The following is a 21,130-nucleotide window of genomic DNA, read 5'->3' as shown; positions in this document are numbered from 1 at the left end:
TGATCATGACAGAATACTACATTTTAAAATTTTCTTACAAATTATATATACACCGGGGGCCAAAAGTTTGGAATAATGAACAGATTTAGCTGTTTCGGAAGGAAATTGGTACTTTCATTCACCAAAGTGGCATTCAACTGTTCACAAAGTATAGTCAGGACATTACTGATGTAAAAAACAGCACCATCACTATTTGAAAAAAGTCATTTTTGATCAAATCTAGACAGGCCCCATTTCCAGCAGCCATCACTCCAACATCTTATCCTTGAGTAATCATGCTAAATTGCACATTTGGTACTAAAACAAATCACTTGCCATTATATCAAACACAGTTGAAAGCTATTTGGTTCGTTAAATGAAGCTTAACATTGTGTTTGCATTTGTTTTTGAGTTGCCACAGTATGCAACAGACTGCCACGTCTTACGGTCAAAATTAGGTCAAAAATGGCAAAAAAGAAACAGCTTTCTCTAGAAACTCGTCAGTCAATCATTGTTTTGAGGAATGAAGGATATACAATACTTGAAATTGCCAAAAAACTGAAGATTTCATTCAAAGGTGTACACTACAATCTTCAAAGACAAAGGACAACTGGCTCTAACAAGGACAGAATGTGATGTGGAAGGCCAGATGTACAACTAAACATGAGGATATGAACATCAGAGTCTCTAGTTTGAGAAATAGATGCCTCACATGTCCTCAGCTGACAGCTTCATTGAATTCTACCCCCTCAACACAATTTCATGTACAACAGTAAAGAGAGGACTCAGGGGTGCAGGCCTTATGGGAAGAACTGCAAAGAAAAAGCCACTTTTGAAACAGAAAAAAACCCCCCAAAAGATTAGAGTGGGCAAAGAAACACAGACACTGGACAACAGATAATTGGAAAAGAGTGTTATGGATCTTAACCCCATTGAGCTTTTGTGGGATTAGCTAGACTGTAAGGTCTCCCCGGCAAGACACATCTATGGCAAGTGCTACAGGAAGTGTGGGGTGAAATGTGAAACCTGAGTATCTGGACAAACTGACAGCTAGAATGCCAAGGATCTGCAAAGCTGTCATTGCTGCACGTGGAGGATTTTTTTGATGACAACTTCTTGAAGTAGTTTAAGCAGTTCTGATTTTTTTTTTTTTTTCAAATTGTAATAGTAATTTTTCACATTATTAATGTCCTGACTATACATTGTGATCAGTTGAATGTAGGGATGTGCGAGACTAGTCGATTAAACGGTTCTGATGCTGCTAGTCAACACTGGAATTACTAGCCGGTTAATATTTCCCCCCATTAAACATTAAATTACTGTCATATTAATGTTACATATTTTAAATAGAATAATACAATTATTATTTAAAAAGAGGATATCTGGAGCAGATACAGAGTTTAATTTCACCTCAGGCTGCGCGTGCTTCTTCCCTCTCTCACTCGTGGTGCGCGCAGGAAAATGTCCTCTCACTAGATAAGTAAACTCAGCAAAGTAGTTATGAAATCACTTCGGTGTTGCGGGAATCGGCTTTCCAAATATTTGAAAGTCCCTAAGGATGTTTTCACATTTAAGTCTTTACATCTGTGCATGCTTGTATGTTAATTTTTTCCACTGAGCAGGCTTTTTCAAGTGCAGGATAGCCACCTCAGGTAAGTCAAGTCCCGTCTTTCACCGGACCATGTTGACATGTTAATTTTGCTCATCAAAAAATTTATGTTTTTGAGTAAGTAGCCTAGAAAATGACTGTTTTAGGCTAGGTATGCCATTTTTTTTTAAATATGCTGATTAAGAATGCTATTTTCAATGAGGTGCCAACTGCTTAAAGTGTTAAACTATTTTTTATTTGTGTGCACGTCATGTTTAGAATACATTAATTTTATTGTAGGCTACATCACAGGCCTATTTTTTCTATCCTACAGCTACTTTTTCATACATCATAACAGTTATTGGTTAACGTTCTTTACCGAACAGCTGTCATATTAGATCAATGGTTAATGCACGACTGCACGTCGTGAAATATGCGCAACTTTTCAGCGTATTTTTTTCTCTCTCATAGATTTGGCTTAGTCTACCTGTTAATTATTTTCAAAAATGCCCTGACTGTTTTAATACGTTAAGTAACTTTTACTTGGTGATTTCTGTTTAGAACAGGCTTTTAGGGTTGTTCCATTAATCCTGCACTATTCATTCAATTGTTTTCAAAAAATATGTCTTAAATATTGGCTAATGTTGATTCAGTGAATGCGTGTCATGTTCTATATTTAATGTACAATGATCATAATTCAAGCCGAGCACGTTGCAGATAAATGTCCCTTTTTCAGTGGAATTTAGCATTGGATTTGGAATAGATTAAGTATTTTAAATGGGTAGCATAAAAACTTGTTTGTTTGTTTTTTTTTTTTACTGTTTTCTGAAGGTTGGTTTCTCTTTAGACTAGTCGGTTACAAAACTTCAGTTTAAACGACAGTCAAATTAGTCGTAGCGCACATCCCTAGTTGAAGGCCGCTTTGGTGAATAAGTACCAATTTCTTTCCATTAGAGCAAACTCTGTACAATATTCATCATGATACATGTACAATACATCATGATGGCGCCGCGGATGGCCGCCTCGGTGTGGAGCGCTCCTATTGTTTTGTTGTTTTTGTTTGTTTGTCCTGTGTTTAGTAATCTTTTTCCAGTCAGTTTTACAAGAGATGAACTGCTAAACATTCAATACCTTATACCAGACAGTCTTTTACCGTTTTTGAATATTCAGACGTTTTGCTAGACATTTTAGTTGGAGGCGCGGCTTTGTTGTTCAGGAGACGCAGGCGAGGAAGAACCATTCAGTGAAGCCATTCCGGACAGCACATTACATCTGCCAGGCTTCCAGCTGTTCAATGCGGATCGCATCACGGAGTTAACAGGGAAAACGAGAGGCGGTGGAACATGCTTTTACATCAATGAAAGTTGGTGTACAGATGTAACAACGTTAAAGAGGATGTGCTGTCCTAATTTGGAAGTGCTCTTTATTAACTGTAAGCGGTTCTACTCACCGCGCGAGTTTTCCTCGTTTATTCTGGTGAGTGTGTATATCGCGCCAAACGCGTGTTTGAATGTGGCGCTGCAACAGCGGGCTGATCAAATCACAGACACGGAACAACAATACCCGGACTCGGTTATTATTATTCTTGGGGATTTTAACAAAGCAAATCTCACACATGAACTGCCCAAATACAAACAGCACATTACAAGACCCACCAGAGACAGGAACATACTGGATCATTGCTATACAACAATAAAGGATGCATATCGCTCTGTCCCTAGAGCAGCTTTGGGACTCTCTGATCACTGTCTGGTTCATCTTCTTCCAACCTACAGGCAGAAATTAAAATCAACCAAGCCAGTAGTAAGGACTGTAAAGAGATGGACTAATGAAGCAGAGCGGGAACTACAAGCCTGTTTCGACTGCACGGATTGGAGTGTTTTTGAGGCTGCAGCCACAGACCTGGACGAGCTCACAGATACTGTTACATCATATATCAGTTTCTGTGAGGATATGTGCATTCCTACTAGGACTTATTTAAAGTTCAACAGCGACAAACCGTGGTTTACAGCAGAGCTCAGGCAGCTTCGTCAGGCCAAAGAGGATGCTTACAGGGGTGGGGATAAAGTATTGTACAATCAGGCCAGGAACACACTGAACAAGGAAATCAGAGTGGCTAAAAGAAGATACTCTGAGAAGCTGAAAAACATGTTTTCAGCTAACGACCCTGCATCAGTGTGGAGTGGCATGAAACAACTCACAAATTACAGGACTCCTACCCCCAACCCTGTGGTGGACCAACAACTGGCTGACGACATGAATGTGTTCTACTGCAGATTTGAAAGGCCCAATCTCACACCCCACACCCACTCTGACCTTCACTTCACACAAACACCAACACCTCCTGCAACCCCCATCCTGCTACTCAACCTGCACTTAAGATCTGTGAAGATGATGTGAACCGCATCTTTCGGAAACAAAAGATGAGGAAAGCTTCAGGCCCAGATGGCGTCTCACCAGCGTGTCTTCGATCCTGTGCTAACCAGCTGATTCCCCATCTTCACACAGATCTTCAATAGATCACTGGAGCAGTGTGAAGTCCCATGCTGCTTCAAACACTCAGTCATTATTCCTGTCCCAAAGAAACAAAAATCACAGGACTTAATGACTACAGACCTGTCACCCTGACGTCTGTGGTCATAAAATCATTTGAGAGACTGGTGTTGGCCCATCTGAAGAACATCACTGGACCCTTTCTAGATCCCCTTCAATTTACTTATCGAGCAAACAGGTCTGTGGATGATGCAGTCAACATGGGATTGCATCATATCCTTCAACATCTGGACAGACCAGGGACATATGCAAGGATCCTTTTTGTGGACTTCAGTTCGGCTTTCAACACCATCATCCCAGCTTTACTCCAGAATAAATTTCACCAACTCTCTGTTCCCATGTCTATCTGTCAGTGGATTACCAGCTTTCTGACGGACAGGCAGCAGCTTGTGCGACAGGGGAAACTCACTTCCAGCACCCGTACAATCAGCACTGGTGCCCCCCAGGGATGTGTGCTCTCCCCACTACTCTTCTCCCTCTACACCAATGACTGCATTGTAAAGGACCCCTCTGTCAAGCCCCTGAAGTTTGCAGACGACACCACTGTCATCGGCCTCATCCAAGATGATGATGAGTCTGCATACAGAAGGGAGGTTGAACAGCTGGCTGTCTGGTGCAGTCAAAACAACCTTGAACACGCTCAAAACGGTGGAGATGATTGTGGACTTTAGGAGGAACACCACAACACCTCACCATTCTAAAAAGCACTGTGGCAGCAGTGGAGTCATTCAGGTTCCTGGGCACGACCATCTCACAGGACCTGAAGTGAGAGACACACATTGTCTCCATCGTGAAAAAGGCCCAGCAGAGGAAGTTCTACCTGCCACAGGCACTGCTGATACAGTTTTACTCAGCGGTCATTGAGTCTGTCCTCTGCACTTCAATAACAGTCTGGTTTGGATCAGCTATAAAATAAGACATCAGAAGACTACAAAGGACAATTCGGACTGCTGAGAGGATTATTGGTTGCCCCCTGCCCCCCTTCAAGAACTATTACTACACTTCCAGAGTGAGGAAAAAGGCTGGAAAAATCACTCTGGACCCCACTCACCCTGCCCATTACATTTTGAACTGTTGCCTTCTGGCCAACGCTTCAGAGCTCTGAGCACCAGAACCGTCAGGCACAGGAACAGTTAAATTGCCCCACTGAGCAATAACTATGTGCAATACACAGTTTAGTCTTTTTTTATATTTATCCAACACATCCAACCTCTTCTGCCATTTCATTCCTCTGGGGAAAAAAAAAAAAAAAAAACTGCACTGTACATAACAGATTTGTATTAGATTGCACTACGTATGTGTTTGTACAGTAGGTACGTATGTGTATAATTATTTTTTTCATCCATGTCTTGTTGCTGTTTTTGTATTGTACAATGGAAGCTCCTGCCACCAAGACAAATTCCTTGTATGTGTAAGCATACTTGGCAATAAAGCAGATTCTGATATTACAAACTTTTGGCCCCCTGTGTGTGTGTGTGTGTGCATATATATATATATATATATATATATATATATATATATATATGATAAATTTTGCACTCAACTGGAGCATTTTGATGTAATACTATAAGTACACTGCCGTTCAAAAGTTTGGGGTCAATTACTCATTCTTCTTTATTATTTTTTCTTCACATTTTAGAATAAGAGTGAAGTCATCAAAACTATGGAATAACAGAAATGGAATTATGGGAATTATGTTGTGACTAAAAAAAATCCAAAATAATTAAAAAATGTTATATTTTAGCATCTTCGAAGTAGCCACCCTTTGCTTAGAATTTGCAGAAACTTGCTCTTGGCATTTTCTCAACCAACTTCTTGAGGTATCACACTGGGATGCTTTTTAAACAGTATTGAAGGAGTTCTCTTCTATGTTGGGCACTTATTGGCTGCTTTTCTTTATTATTCGGTCCAAGTCATCCATTTCAAAAATGTTTTTATTAGTTTTGTAATGAAATAAATTAATATGTTGGCACAATTATATTTTTGTCTACAAAACATATATATATTTCAAACATTTTAGCATACGCCTTCAGATCAAAAGATTTTTTAAGATCATGAGAAACATTTCAGTCAAGTGACCCCATACTTTTGAATGGCAGTGTATATTATTTTAACTGATTAAGAGGGAAAAACTAGTAAAAAAAAAAAAAAATTTATTAAACCTCTACACAAAGACATTTTACAGTCAAGAATCTGGACATAAAAACTGAAAAGAAAGCATTTATTTGAGATTGAGGTGTAAGGCTCTTCTGAGGTAACGCAGGATTGTAGGTGAAAGTCAGCACATCAGAATGGCAGATGTACAGACAGGGACACCTCCAAAAATGTTGGCATTTTTCCAGAGCATGCTGTTTCAAGCAGCAGCCAAGGAAAAAGCAAACACTATTTCAATAAATTCCCCAACAGGATCCAGACATGCTCAAACCATCTGTACAGCATACGCTTCGTTCAGACAGACAAGCAGACAATTCCTTTTTCCGCCCTCCTAGCTTCTGTCTTGTCATGTGCCGATTAGCTCTCTCCGTCAATTTACAGTTCATCTGGGTTTAGGGCAGCCTTGTAGGACACAGGAGGTGGTAAAATGGAATAGGATGTCAAGGGTGGTCTGTGTCATGGCACAGGTTTGGCCCAGAAAATGGAGAAAGGAGAGAAGCAGGCAGGATTGAGGAGTGGACAAGAGAGGTAGTCATTGTGCTGAATATATTAACGGAGAGAGCCAGACACTGGTCATCAAAAGAGCAAATAATAGATGACCTACGTCTTCAACCTCACCCTTTGACCCTGACCAAAGCAGGCAATCACTTAAGAGAGACCCAGAAACCTCTCTTTCCTCTTCCCAAAGTGTCCAACTGAGTTTAAAAAGTAATTTATATCATGGTTTCTTCACCTTCTTGATAGATGAGGAACTGGAGGCAGATTCTCTACGTTTGCGCTGTGCAAAGAGGAAAATGCACAAAATCATATTAAAGTACTGATGCAGTCAACACTGGAATTTTGTAAAAAAAATGTTTTATACTCACCTTTATTACTAAACTATTAGCAAACATTTTATATTTAACAGGTAAGTAATTCATGTACAAATGAATATGAATATACAGTAGAAGAATCCAAATTTAATGATTTTTTCTAACTTTCTGAATGTGCAATATTTAACGTTGCACATTATAATGTTTGTTAATGTTATTAATGAAAGTTAGTGTGTAACAAGTTATTAATAAAAATTATACCAGAACTCTAAAACTACAGATTCTCTCCAGCCCTGCACTTTTGCTACTTGGTGTTGTTGAATATTTTTTTAAAGGAATATTCCAGGTTCAATACAAGTTAAGCTCAATCAACAGCATTTGCGGCATGTTGATTATCGCATTAGAAATGATAGGCATGATTGGCATGTTGATTATCACAAAAATAATTTCGACTTGTCCCTCCTTTTCTTGGTTACAGTGAGGCACTTACATAGGAAGTGAATTAGGCCAATCCGTAAACATTAAAACATTCCAATGTTTCGAAAATATATAGCCACAAGACGTAAAGTGTGCGTTTTAACATGATTTTTGTGTAATAAAATCACTTATTACACTGTACTCTGGAATACTCTATTCTGATTGGTCAATGGCGCCATCTAGTGGTCTGATATTTCTAAGTATCATCCGCACATTCGGGGATTAAGACGTATCAGACCGCTCCTCTGTTTAATGAGAGTCATCTTTCCTGCTTCTCGGATTACTGTGTGATCAACAACTAAGCTAACTCAAATCATTGTTTAATGTCCATTTGTTTATATATTTGGCAAGTAGTCTTGTAATAAATATGCATAATGAGCAGTCAGATTGTCATTATTTACTAAATAACCACCAACAGAACTCCCGACGAAAAACAAGAGGTGAATTTAAGTTGTTCAGCTATTTCTTACTTATCACATAATATCAATGCAAATGATTTATGATGTCCATTTATTTATTTGGTTAGTAGCCATGTCAGAAGCAGGATAATATACAGTCAGCTGGTTGTTATCGCATAATATACCCCTTCAGGGTAATACAAGACCTCTCCACTTCATGTCGGGGTCACCCTGTCAAGGTTCATTTTGCAATAACAACCATCTGACTGTGCATTATCCAGGGTTTCTGCAGGTTCGAAGGAATTAAATTTAAGACTCTTTAAGACTTAAGACCAAATAAAATACAAATTAAATAATAATATAATAATAAAAAAATAAAAACAAAACATTCAATAATTGGGTGGTGGTGGCATAGTGGGCTAAAGCACATAACTGGTTGCTGGTTCGATCCCCACATCCACCACCATTGTGTCCTTGAGCAAGACACTTAACTCCAGGTTGCTCCAGGTGGATTGTCCCTGTAATAAGTGCACTGTAAGTCGCTTTGGATAAAAGCGTCTGCCAAATGCATAAATGTAAATGTAAATAATTCATTAGCTGTTAAATACAAAACCAATGAGGCTACTTGGATGTCTCTGGACATGTTTTTTATATTTTGTGCATTTGTGTGTTTTCTTTTTTAAATAAGTTAATACAACATTAAAACTCTAAATGAATTCATTAAGAATGCACGTAGCCCAAAGTATGTAGCCTATATTGTGACCCTTCTCTTTAGTCACTTGCTTTCTAGCAAGACGTGACGCAATAGACCAATGCTTTGGTAATGTCACCGCTTATGTCAAACATGGAAGTGGTGGCAAAAACCATGCGTAAAAAGTCAACTTTTATCGGATTACGTTGTTGAAAAATGATTCCGAGGGCTCTAGTTGATTGCTGTGGCTTCAAGCCATCAACACAGCTGACTGGACTGAGATCATTTCAACTTACAACTTTGCAGCAAAAATGTATAGTGAACATGATTACATGTTTGTTATTAACTCATTTTATTATAGTAATTGTATCGCTAAGAATATGTTTGTATTCATGATGGTTTTGTGTCATACTTTCATTTAGTCATCTACTCTGTCAAATCTAACACAACAGTCAGCGGGCTTTCTGCCACCACTTACTGCGCATGCACTGACGTTTTTGAGTACTAAGAGGATTGGTCTATAGACCTTATTCACAGCTATGTACCATCTTTGATTTTTTTGATGGGAATGAAACCTAGGCTGTGAAGGAAAGACTTACCAACTCTTCAATGGCATGCACAGTATAAAGCTGTAAAAATCTCCTAGATCCCATCTGATTTTCCACAACTCATGTTGTCTGGAGTTTTTTGTCTACCGAGTGTCCTTGAAAATATATTTTTCCAATGTTTAGTCTGCGGAATGATCCAAAAACACTTTATACAGCCCACTGAAGAGACTGTATGTCTATCTCTCACAGCCTCATTGTCATTCTCGTCAAAAATGTAATATGGCGCTGCTGTGAATAAGGTCTAGCATGTGCTGAATAACATTTATATATTTTTTTCTTGGTAGATACCTTTACCAAATACTTTAACAGGTAGTTAAAGGGCAGTTCATTTAAAAATGAAATTTCTGTCATTACTGGTCTCCCTTGAGTCTGTATGATTTTTTTCTCTGCCATGGAACAAAAAAGGAGATGTTAAGCAAAACATTTAGTCTCAGTCACCATTCACTGTCACTGCATCTTTTTTTCATTCAATGTAAGTGAATGGTGACTGAAACTCCCTAATATCTCCTTTTGATATTCACTGAAATAAGAAAGTCATACAGGTTTGCAACAGCATGAAGGTAAGTGATGACAATTTTCATTTTTGTGTGAAATATCTAATAAAGGTCATGTAAAATAAGCGCAATGATTTGAAAGGCATCAAAAGACCGCTCCAACCTTGCATGCTTGCAAATTGTAACGTTGACAGCTTTGTCGATTATAAGCAGGAGCGATAGTGTTAGTGCATCGCTCGCTTACAGAGACACAAAAGAATGCCATGAAGGTTTATACATGTGTAACATCGTAAGTTCAGTGAAAATGCACTTCCCTGCACGCGCTCACACTAAACTCAAGCGTCAGCTGCTAAATGCTGGAAGCATGAGAGGGAGAGATGATTTTGACTCATGCAGATTCTGCTGTTTTAAGCGTCTCTTCTATTCACGCCCCAAAATTTAAGACCTTTGCAAACAAAATGTAAGACTTCTTGTAATTTAAGATATTTAAGACTTTTTATGGCCTTACATTTTAAAAAGTTAATTTAAGACTTTTTAAGGACCCGCAGATACCCTGATTATCACTTACTTACTAACCTTTTCTGTGTAAAGTTATATCCAGATTTACAACTTTGTTGCCATGACAACGAAACAATGTAATCCAAGTAATACAGTAGTCTGCCACAAAAACGATGATTTTACAGCTAAAAAAAAAAAAAAAACACCAGTTCTAACAGAATTTATGTAAGTGCTTTTATAAAAATTTTCACGTTTCGGCCTTTAAACCCTCCAAAAACGTTCCCCATTTACTTCCATTGTAAAATCCTCACTGTAACCTTGATTTTTTTTTTTTTTTTTTTAAGAAAAGGAGGGACGAGTCAAAGTTATTTTTGTGGTAATCAACATTACACCACAATGCACTACTTTAATCTGCAACTTCTCTAAAATACCATATAAATTACCAAGCCAAAAAATTTACCAAGTCATGACAATTAACAGGTAGGTGCTTGTAGGGACTTTCCTTCGAAAACTCACCGAATTTGGAGTGAGCGGAGCTCCAACCACATCAATTATCTGTTCCTTGGTTTCAGTTTTGATGTCATCAGCGCTGGGCCAGGTTTGACTGTCAGGGGCTCCACCACTCTCGCTCTGTGGTGTAACGGCGCCCCCTGCTTTCAACAGAGCATCATAGCGATGCCGCAACATCTGCTGTTCGTACTCACAGTTACTGTAGGCCTGCTTCAGCTCGTACACCAGAACCAGGTCACTGCGGAGTTCATTGAACATCTGCACTATCTCCTCTGTAGGCATGGGGTTAAGGTCTGCAATTGAAAGAGAGAAGGGATTAATTAGGTGATGGTTAAATACAAAATATGGGTTAAGAACTGTTCTTATAGTCTTATTTTGTTTGCAAAATTACATTTCAGATGCTTGATGAGGAACCCTGATGCATTAGAAGCGATATGATAAGTAGGAAGTCAGAAGAGATAAGGCCTTTAAAATTTATAATCTGTCAATTTAAATTGAAATGCTACTCACCCACTCCTTGCTCTGTCAGGATCTGTTCAATTGCTTTTATCTTCTTCTGTCCAACTGAGCTGGGTAGCTTCATCTTCAAACACACAAATCAGTTAAAGTCAGCTAAATCTACAGATTAACTTTTTGGTAAACTTAAGTGTTGCTCTTGTGCCCAGGCTGAAATACGGAGTACATCTTTGGTACAAATCAGCCAATCTGAATTCCATGAGGTGTTGGAATTCTAGCTGGAACATTAACACCTTTAATCTCAGATGGCTACATGGTGGAAAGAAGTGAGAGCAATGGAATGAAAATTGGGTCATCTTTCATTAATAATACCCGAGAAATGCACTTCAGAGAGGGCAGATCAAAACATGTTTATGCACCCAAGTTTGACTAACAGATGACCGGCCACATCGGAGTCACACACTAGCCCCAGTACCGGCCTTAATGCATTTTACATAGAGCGACTTGCCTTCATTACTCTTTAAGAGGAATGCCTTCCTGTGGATAGATTAGTCTAACTATGACTGTGTGAATCAATCAGCTCCTGGCTAATGAGAGAGAAGTTAAACACCACAAGCTCCCACAGCAAGGAGGGATGTATCATGATATCCTGCATAGATAATAAATTAAGAAATGGATCAGGGGTCAGTTTTGCTGAAGCGTCCAAGTTGATCTTACCCTCTGGCTCCGTAGTGAAACACCAGCAGATTTGAAGTCTGGGAATTTGATGCCTGCAGTTTCAGGGACAGCCTGCAAATATACAGATGAGAGGTCATTAGAATTGCTGCAATGTTTCACGTTAGACAGCATGGAGTTTATAGTTTTTTCGCAATATTTTTCTAATGCACACAAAAAAACCACAGAAAAGAAAGGACATGCATGTGCTTGATTGCACAAACAAAATAACTGCTTTTGAAAATATTGTTGTTGTTGTTTTCCATCAATACTTTTACCACCATCAGGGCAGAAAAAACATGCACTGTCATCCATGAGGCCCTGATGCATGACAGCTTTGAGGGGCTGTTCACACAGGATGTGTTCTTGTGTTAAAAAAAACAGCTATATAGAGTGCAACAGAATGGAACGATGCAGACATGTTTTTAAGTTGAACTTTTTTTTTTTTTTTTTTACATTACATGGTGTCTTAATTGCAGCGCCCATGGCACGAGATGCTGGAAAAACTGTGAGATGCAAAGCAATGGTCAAAGACTTCTGCATGACGCATGTACACAGACAAACACTTTAAAACTAGCACAGACCGTACACAAGAACACATCCTGTATAAACAGCCCTTTACACAGGTGGGTTAACTTTGAATTTCAAGTTTATGCAATCAGGGTAGAAAGAGAATAATTACTGTTTTTTCTGTCTCTCGTTTCTGTGGCAGCTTCTTCTTGGTGGCTTTACGCTCTGCTCTGCGCATCTCTGTGGTTGTGTCAGCGGCTGTAATGAGCTTCTGCAGGTCCTGGGCCTTCTTCTCCCGTTCCTTCTTGCGTGTCTCAATCTTCCTCAGCTCCTGGACCAGGTACTCCTCTTCTGCCACCTACAGGAAGGAAAAAGAAGTCCGTGGTCTAAATGAGAAAAGGAAATTGTACTTGAGCTACATGTAGCCTGCGAGTCTTTAAATAGATCACTGTTGTAAGAACTGTTCTGCAGGCTGAATAAAAAAAAAACTGAGCAAAGAGAGAATTGCGTAAATGGAAGTAATAACTATATGATTTTGCAGGCATTTGTCAAGAGCATTGAGACACTACTTAAAGGAATAGTTCACCCAAAGATTTACATTTTCTCATCATTTACTCATCCCTCTTGCCATCCCAGATGTGTATGACTTTATCTGCTGAATACAAATATTTTTAGAAGAATATCTCAGCTCTGTAGGTCCATACAATGCAAGTGAGTAAATAAATTTTGAAGTTCCAAAAGCACATAAATGAAGCATTAAAGTAATTCATTCGACTCCAATGGTTTAATCCATATTTTCAGAAGCGATATGATAGGTGTGGGTGTGGAACCTATCAATATTATGTCCTTTTTTACAATCAATCACCACTTTCACATTTTTCATCTTTTGTTTTTGGCGATTCGCATTCTTCGTGCATATTGCCACATACTGGGGAGGGGGGAGAATGTATAGTAAAAAAGTACTTAAATATTTATCTGTTTCTCACACACACTTATCAAATCACTTCTTAAGATAAGGATTTAATCACTAGAGTTGTATGGATTAATTTTATGCTGCAATTAAGTGCATTTTGGAGCTTCAAATTTCACTTGCATCTAAGGACCAACAGAGCAGAAATATTCTTCTAACATCATCGTTTGTGTTCAGCAGAAGAAAGTATGTCGTACACATCTGGGATGGCATGAGTGTGAGTAAATGATGAGAGAATTAAAATTTCTGGATGAACTATCGCTTTAAAGGTGATGCATGTAATATGCCCCAAAGGCATCACAAAATGGAATTGCAAAATGTCAAACGGAATTGCAAAATGTCCAAAAATGTTTCGTGATCCTCAAACAAGCAAGAGCAATATGATGATAGCGTCACAGAGGGTTTACACTTTTTTGGGGGGACACAATATCATCAAAAAAGTAACAGACATGGGGGCCTGGGTAGCTCAGCGAGTACTGACGCTGACTACCACCCCTGGAGTTGCGAGTTTGAATCCAGGGTGTGCTGAGTGACTCCAGCCAGGTCTCCTAAGCAAACAAATTGGCCTGGTTGCTAGGGAGGGTAGAGTCACATGGGGTAACCTCCTCGTGGTCGCGATTAGTGGTTCTCGCTCTCAATGAAGAGCGTGGTAAGTTGTGCGTGGATCGCGGAAAGTAGCATGAGCCTCCACATGCGGAGTCTAATAAATGCGCGGATTGACTGTCTCAGAAGCGGAGGCAAATGAGACTTGTCCTCTGCCACCCGGATTGAGGTGAGTAATCGTGTCACCACGAGGACCTACTAGTAAAGTAGTGGGAATTGGGCATTCCAAATTGGAGAGAAAAGGGGATAAAAATAAAAAAAAGTAACAGACATCACCTTTAAGGGCTGAAGGGATGTACATTTAAATGGGACATTCATTTATATATCACATATCTCAATCCCAACTGCATTTTTACACATGCAAGTTGTCTTCATATAGCACCTAAAGCTGGCACAGAACACTGTTATTTTGATTCTTCTTTTTTTTTTAATGCCGAGCAGCTGTTAGGTAAGGTCTCACCTGCTCTGGAGTACGGTTAAAGAGTCTTTCTAGCTGCTCTTTCCTGCGTCTCTCATGACCAGCATCAAATATGTAGATCTTGGGCTCTGTCCCTGTTCCTGATCGAACCTTTGTTAACTTGCCACAAACATTGTAATAACGCTCCTTAAGGTCCTCCACAGAGCGTTTCTGCAAAAACAACAAATTAAAATCAGATTAGCCATCCTACTACATGTAGCAAGTATGAAAGAAATGTTCACAAATATGTGATTAAAAGGAGCCAGGTTATATTTTTATAGTGTGCTGATTTAATTTTATTGTTGAGTAAAATAATGCAGAATCATGAAGTGAAATTTACTCTGTATTGTTGGTGGTCATAGCGATCATGAATAACAATGAACCGCAGGTCGAAACGTTTGCACAAGTCGAACAGATGATCCGTTTCAGCTTTCGTCCATCCGTCATCATGGAGATACATTTGATACTCCTGCTCTGAGTACACAGGCACCTGAACAGTCTTGGAACAGGAATGATACTTTCAATAAGACGCAAGGACAGGACTCAAAAAATATCTTCCAAAAATTTAAATGATACAGATAATCATGAATTTACTTTTTCGCATGCATAGATAAATCACTGTCGTCCCTCTTTTCTTTTACTCTGGAACATGGTTTTCGCTTTCCTTACCTTGTTGAAACGAGCAAATGGATAATCCTTTCCCTCCTCTGCTGCACGTCTCCAGTGATGGAAGATGGCTCCATCTTTTCTGGCTGGATTAGAAAATGGCATCCACTTCCAGGGGCGCACCTTCTTACAGCCTAGCTTTGCCTTCACTGTCCGATATCCCTGTGTGGTGTCACTCGGCAATAGTGGAGGAGCATCTCGACTGGAAGTAGAGAAACCATTTGAAAGTTATTAACATGCAGTCATCGTTTAGTGAAACAATATCTGGGTTTCCATCCATGTACTTTATTTTATGTGCATTTTGTGATATTGCATAAAATCACTGCTGGATAGAAATGCCAAGATGCTAATAAAATCTCCAAAATGCACATAATAATAAATAATACATTTTATTTGTTTAGCACCTTTCATTCATAAAATGCAGCTCAAAGTGCTTCACAGTTGGAAGTATAAAAACATAGAATTCAACATTTCAGGGAGAGTAATACAAATCATAGCAATACAATTTAAACAGTACAAAAATAAAATAATAAAATGAATTTTAGTAAATGTAGAGCATAAGCATTAAAAGGTAAAGCATAAAAAAGGACATGCTCGCTTGGAGTGGATAACTGTTTTATTCAGACTTCACTCTTGTTAATAAAAGAACAGCAACACCTGTGTGAGTCTGTGAGATGCATGTTAAACTCTTAAAGTGACAGTACCAATATAGTGCTTGTTATACAGATGAATGTAAACTCAATGTTATTACTTGTAAATTGCACACAATATTTCAAACATTGACATTTTTCTGGGATTAATGGGGTGAAACATCTGTGATAGGTGGCTCCCAGCCGATGACCCCGTAGCTGGACTACTGAAGGCACCGCCAGAGGTGCGGCAGGCAGTAATGCCCAACAGGTTTAGACATTTACCTGTGCATCTGAGTTGTATATACAATTTTAAGAAATAATATTAATAAATAGAAAGTACTTTTATACTTAAAAAAAGCTAAAATTCAGGTTCTGTTCAGTTCTATTGCTTGTTCTGCACCTGATCAGTCTGAATGTAGCCTACTATATTTCAGAATCAGAATCAGAATGAGCTTTATTGCCAAGTATGCTTACACATACAAGGAATTTGTCTTGGTGACAGGAGCTTCCAGTGTACAACAATACAAAAACAGCAGCAAGACATAGATAATAATAAAAAATAAAAAATAATTATACACATACGTACAGACACACACATACATACATACACGCATATCTAATACAAATCTGTTATGTACAGTGCAAATGTTTTTTTGTTTTTTTTCAGAGGAATGAAATGGCAGAAGAGGTTGGATGTGTTGGATAAATATAAGAAAGACTAAACTGTGTATTGCACATAGTTATTGCTCAATGGGGCAATTTAACTGTTCATGAGATGGATAGCCTGACGGAAAAAACTGTTCCTGTGCCTGATGGTTCTGGTGCTCAGAGCTCTGAAGCATCGGCTAGAAGGCAACGGTTCAAAAAGGTAGTAGGCAGGGTGAGTGGGGTCCAGAGTGATTTTTCCAGCCTTTTTCCTCACTCTGGAAGTGTATAGTTCTTGAAGGGGGGGCAGGGGGCAACCAATAATCCTCTCAGCAGTCCGAACTGTCCTTTGTAGTCTTCTGATGTCTGATTTCGTAGCTGAACCAAACCAGACAGTTATTGAAGTGCAGAGGACAGACTCAATGACTGCTGAGTAGAACTGTATCAGCAGCGCCTGTGGCAGGTTGAATTTCCTCAGCTGGCGAAGGAAGTACAACCTCTGCTGGACCTTTTTAACAATGGAGTCAATGTGTGTCTCTCATTTCAGGTACTGTGAGATGGTCGTGCCCAGGAACCTGAATGACTCCACTGCTGCCACAGTGCTGTTTAGAATGGTGAGGGGGTCAGTGTTGGGGTGTTCCTCCTAAAGTCCACAATCATCTCCACTGTTTTGAGCGTGTTCAGCTCAAGGCTGCTTTGACTGCACCAGACAGCCACTGTTTAACCTCCCTTCTGTATGCAGACTCATTGTCATCTCGGATGAGGCCGATGACAGTGGTGACATCTGCAAACTTCAGGAGCTTGACAGAGGGGTCCTTTACAATGCAGTCATTGGTGTAGAGGGAGAAGAGTATTGGGGAGAGCACACATCCTGGGGGGCACCAGTGCTGATTGTACAGGTGCTAGAAGTGAATTTTCCCGTCTCACAAGCTGCTGCCTGTCCGTCAGAAAGCTGATAATCCACTGACAGATAGACATGGGAACAGAGAGTTGGTGAAATTTATTCTGGAGTATAGCTGGGATGAAGGTGTTGAAAGCCGAACTGAAGTCCACAAAAAGGATCCTTGCATATGTCCCTGGTCTGTCCAGATGTTGCAGGATATGATGCAATCCCATGTTGACTGCATCATCCACAGACCTGTTTGCTCGATAAGCAAATTGAAGGGGATCTAGAAAGGGTCCAGTGATGTTCTTCAGGTGGGCCAACACCAGTCTCTCAAATGATTTCATGACCACAGACGTCAGGGCGACAGGTCTGTAGTCATTAAGTCCTGTGATTTTTGGTTTCTTTGGGATGGGGATGATAGTGGTTTGAAGGCTCATTTGTTTGTTATCGTTTCTTATAGTGAAAGATATACGAAAAACTCTTATTATTTAAACTTTGAAGATGAATATTGTGTATTAAAGAATTTTATTTTGATGAGAAATTACAATGTGCATTTTGCACACAAAAAAATAAATAAAAAAAATGTATGCCATACATTGTAATATAAGTATTATCATATCGAATCGAGATAATATCGAATCATGAACCTCATATTGTATATCGAACCGAATCATGAGATAACCATATCACCCCATCCCTATGACTGAATTACTTTCAAAAATGGACTAACCAGTGCACCAATCATCGCATCTGAAATGTTGCTCTGGTAATCCTGAAATAACGGTGACGAGAAAAATCCAAAGCCTGCATAGAGTTTACAGAGCAAATAAGTTGAATACAAACATAAACTGTGCCAAAGAGCAGGTTTATTGACACTTTTTAAAAATATATTATAGAGCCTCACGTTAAAGTCAAAGGGAACGCACATTCATAGTGCTCCCAGAACTGTGTGACGCACTGTCGCTCCCAGACAAGTTCTCCGGAAGTGACGATACTGTTCTTTTGATCACATTCGATAGAAACAGTTTTATTCGCAAATTGTTTTTGCGATATTATGGTTTTTCACATAAATTTGCAACTTGGATGAAAACATAGCAAATGTCACCTTCCAAAGATGGAAAACAGGAGAACATGTAAAGCACCAAATTGCTTTAAATAGCAAAAGTGAAGTTATGCATGAAAATTACGCATGTGAAAACTCATAACATAGCATAATTTGACAGCGATGTGTAGTTGGAAAAAAAAAAAAAATCATCATGAAAACTGTCATACTTTTTGTCAGAATAGAGCAAAGCATAAACTTCTCTGTGCATTCCTTCCGGTCTCTTGAATGTCAAGGTCTCTGTAACTTTCTTGGATTTTTTCTACAAAAATAAGACAAATGAAAATTGTTTCAATTATATAATGTGAAGACAATTCTATGTATCTAAACATGCAGTATCTGATGGTGTTTGTTCTCATCTGCGACAGAAATGGGATACCTTGTCTGAGTTGATGATGTCTTTCTTGCTGATGGGTCCTGAATCATTGTCTCCTCCTGCTAGCTCCAAAATATCCCTCACATCAGCACCGGTCGCCATGGTGAGCACCTAAACTGAACGACAAGATATGATAACTAAAGAAATTACCAAAAACTACAGAGAGGGACGGCATATACAGTGATGTAAAAAGTGTTTGCCCCCGTTCCTGATTTCTTCTATTTTTGTGTATTTTTCATCCTAAATTGATTTAGATCTTCAAAGGAGATAACATAAAATAAAACAAAGGCAACCTGAGTAAACACAAAATACAGTTTTCAAATATTAGTTTTTTTTTTGCTGAAGCAAAAAACGTTATCCAACACCTATATCACCCATGTGAAAAACGAACTGCCCCCTTAAACTTAATAGCTGGTTGTGCCACCTTTAACAGCAACAACTGCAACCAAATGCTTCTGATAACTGGAGATCAGTCTTTTACAATGCTGTGGTGGAATTTGGCCCACTCTTCTTTGCAGAACTGCTTTAGTTAAGCCACATTGTAGGGTTTGAGCATGAACTGCCTGTTTAAGGTCCTGCCACATCATCTCAATCAGGTTCAAGTCAGGACTTTGACTTGGCCACTCCAAAACTTTAATTTTGCTTCTTTTGAGCCTGTGGACTTACTCCTATGTTTTGGATCATTGTCTTGCTGCATAATCCAGTTGCGCTTGAGCTTCAACTCACAGACTGATGACTGGACGTTCTCCTTTAGGATTTTCTGTTAGAGAGCAGAATTCATGTTTCCCCTCAATTACTGCAAGTCACCCTGCCCTGAAGCAGCAAAGCATCCCAACACCATCACACTACCACCACCACGCTTGACTGTAGGTATAATGTTCTTTTTGTGGAAATCTGTGTTTGATTTATGCCTGATGTAACGGGACCAGTCTTTCAAACAGTTCCACTTTCGACTCATCAGTCCACAGAACATTCTCTCAAAAGGTTTGAGGTTCATCAAGGTGTATTTTGGCAAAATTCAGACAAGACTTAATATTCTTCTGGGTTAGCAGTGGTTTTTGCCTCGCCAGTCTTCCAAGGATGGTGTTTTTGGCCAGTGTCTTTCTGATAGTGGAGTCATGAACAGTGACCTTTATTGATGCGAGAGAGGTCTGCAGTTCCTTGGATGTTGTCCTTGGCTTTTTTGTGACTTCCTGGATGACTCGTCACTGTGCTCTTGGAGGAATTTTGGAAGGTCGGCCACTTCTAGGAAGGTTCACTACTGTGCCAAGTTGTCTCCATTTGGAGATAATGGCTCTCACTGTGGTCATTTGGAGACCCAGAGCCTTTGAAATAGCTTTGTAACCCTTCCCAGACTGATGTATTTCAATCACCCTTTTCCTTATCATTTCTGGAATTTCTTTCGACCTTGGCATAGTGTGCTACTGACCTTTTAGCAAACTTCATGCTGCTGAAAAAGTTCTATTTAGGTGTTGATTTGACTGAACAGGTCTGGCAATTATCAATTATCATTATGAATGCAGTTTCATAGATTTAGGGATTTAGTAACTAAGGGGGCAAATAATTTTTCACACATTTATTTTAGATTTTGTTTGAATATTTGAAACAATTTAGTATGAGATATACACAAAAACAGAAGCACTGTAATATAATGATCTGGTTGGTTTGCTTTGATAACAGCCACAAAATGTCTTTGTTGAAATGTGTATTGCTGCCTAGTGGTTTATCTAGCCTTCTTTTACCCATCATCAATCCAAACACAAGTCTATACTTCATGGTTCTAACAATATCATGGGTTTGTTTGAGTAGGTGGAGGGCAAGGGAAATATACAGCTATAAAGCACAAGCAGTAGGGGACCAAGATATCACAGAAGTGCCTTTGTAGTGTAGTACTATTAGTTAGCCTCAGCGCTAGTATTATCAAACACAGCGAAGCTCGAAATCAATGAGCTTACAGGCTAACTGACAGGGCGGGAATCGCCAAGAGCACATTGTCCTTCCAGAACTATATTTACAAACTGTAAGTGTATCGAAGGTATAATGTGTTCTTACCTGAAAAGGATGCAAGCAGTCTGTAAACCTTAAAAAATTACGTGTTTGTTTTAAATTACGATAATGTTAGCTGAAATGCTAACAACTACAGTGAATCAACGGCGGATGTTTCTTCTTCGATGGTAGGTCTCTTTGCGCCTCGTGACACCAGTGTACATCATCGCCGCCTATTGGCCAAAGGGTCTAGTGCAGCTCTAAATGGCAGCGTACAGAACTAGCTAAAAAGATTTGAGAGTGCAATGTTTGACGTGTTCATGTTTTTAAAAGACGTGTCGTCATTGAAGGAAGCATCAAACAAA

At 39.2% G+C, this 21,130-nt stretch overlaps 1 protein-coding gene across 2 annotated transcripts; it reads right to left on the bottom strand.

The window, feature by feature from the left end:
* Positions 1-5,697: 5,697 nt before the first annotated feature.
* On the bottom strand, positions 5,698-20,969 carry LOC127424403 (DNA methyltransferase 1-associated protein 1-like). Of its 2 annotated transcripts, none has more exons than XM_051669578.1 (11): positions 20,832-20,969; positions 18,783-18,895; positions 18,574-18,665; positions 15,142-15,340; positions 14,813-14,971; positions 14,476-14,643; positions 12,615-12,800; positions 11,936-12,007; positions 11,273-11,345; positions 10,769-11,055; positions 5,698-7,052 (listed from the first exon to the last, which is right to left on the bottom strand). In XM_051669578.1, exons 2-11 carry the CDS (start codon positions 18,879-18,881, stop codon positions 6,993-6,995), a joined length of 1,395 nt encoding a protein of 464 aa, XP_051525538.1. In that variant the 5' UTR covers positions 18,882-18,895; positions 20,832-20,969; the 3' UTR covers positions 5,698-6,992. The 2 variants fall into 2 exon arrangements, with proteins under 2 accessions (XP_051525538.1, XP_051525539.1); XM_051669579.1 differs by having other exon boundaries at positions 18,783-18,890; positions 20,832-20,964.
* Positions 20,970-21,130: the final 161 nt, after the last annotated feature.

The sequence above is a fragment of the Myxocyprinus asiaticus genome, chromosome 33 (genome assembly GCF_019703515.2).
Source record: "Myxocyprinus asiaticus isolate MX2 ecotype Aquarium Trade chromosome 33, UBuf_Myxa_2, whole genome shotgun sequence".
Taxonomy (NCBI): Eukaryota; Metazoa; Chordata; class Actinopteri; order Cypriniformes; family Catostomidae; genus Myxocyprinus; species Myxocyprinus asiaticus.
This window is presented reverse-complemented; position numbering and strand designations above follow the sequence as displayed.

What these genes read in the sequence shown, in the direction of transcription:
- LOC127424403 (XM_051669578.1), bottom strand. Translation starts at nt 18,881, where the DNA reads ATGGCGACCGGTGCTGATGTGAGGGATATTTTGGAGCTAGCAGGAGGA. An exon ending in CCTGACAGAGCAAGGAGTGG is followed by an intron (nt 11,056 to 11,272) that starts GTGAGTAGCATT and finishes TTTCAATTGCAG; the next exon opens with ACCTTAACCCCATGCCTACA. An exon ending in CTCCGCTCACTCCAAATTCG is followed by an intron (nt 7,053 to 10,768) that starts GTGAGTTTTCGA and finishes CTCTTTGCACAG; the next exon opens with CGCAAACGTAGAGAATCTGC.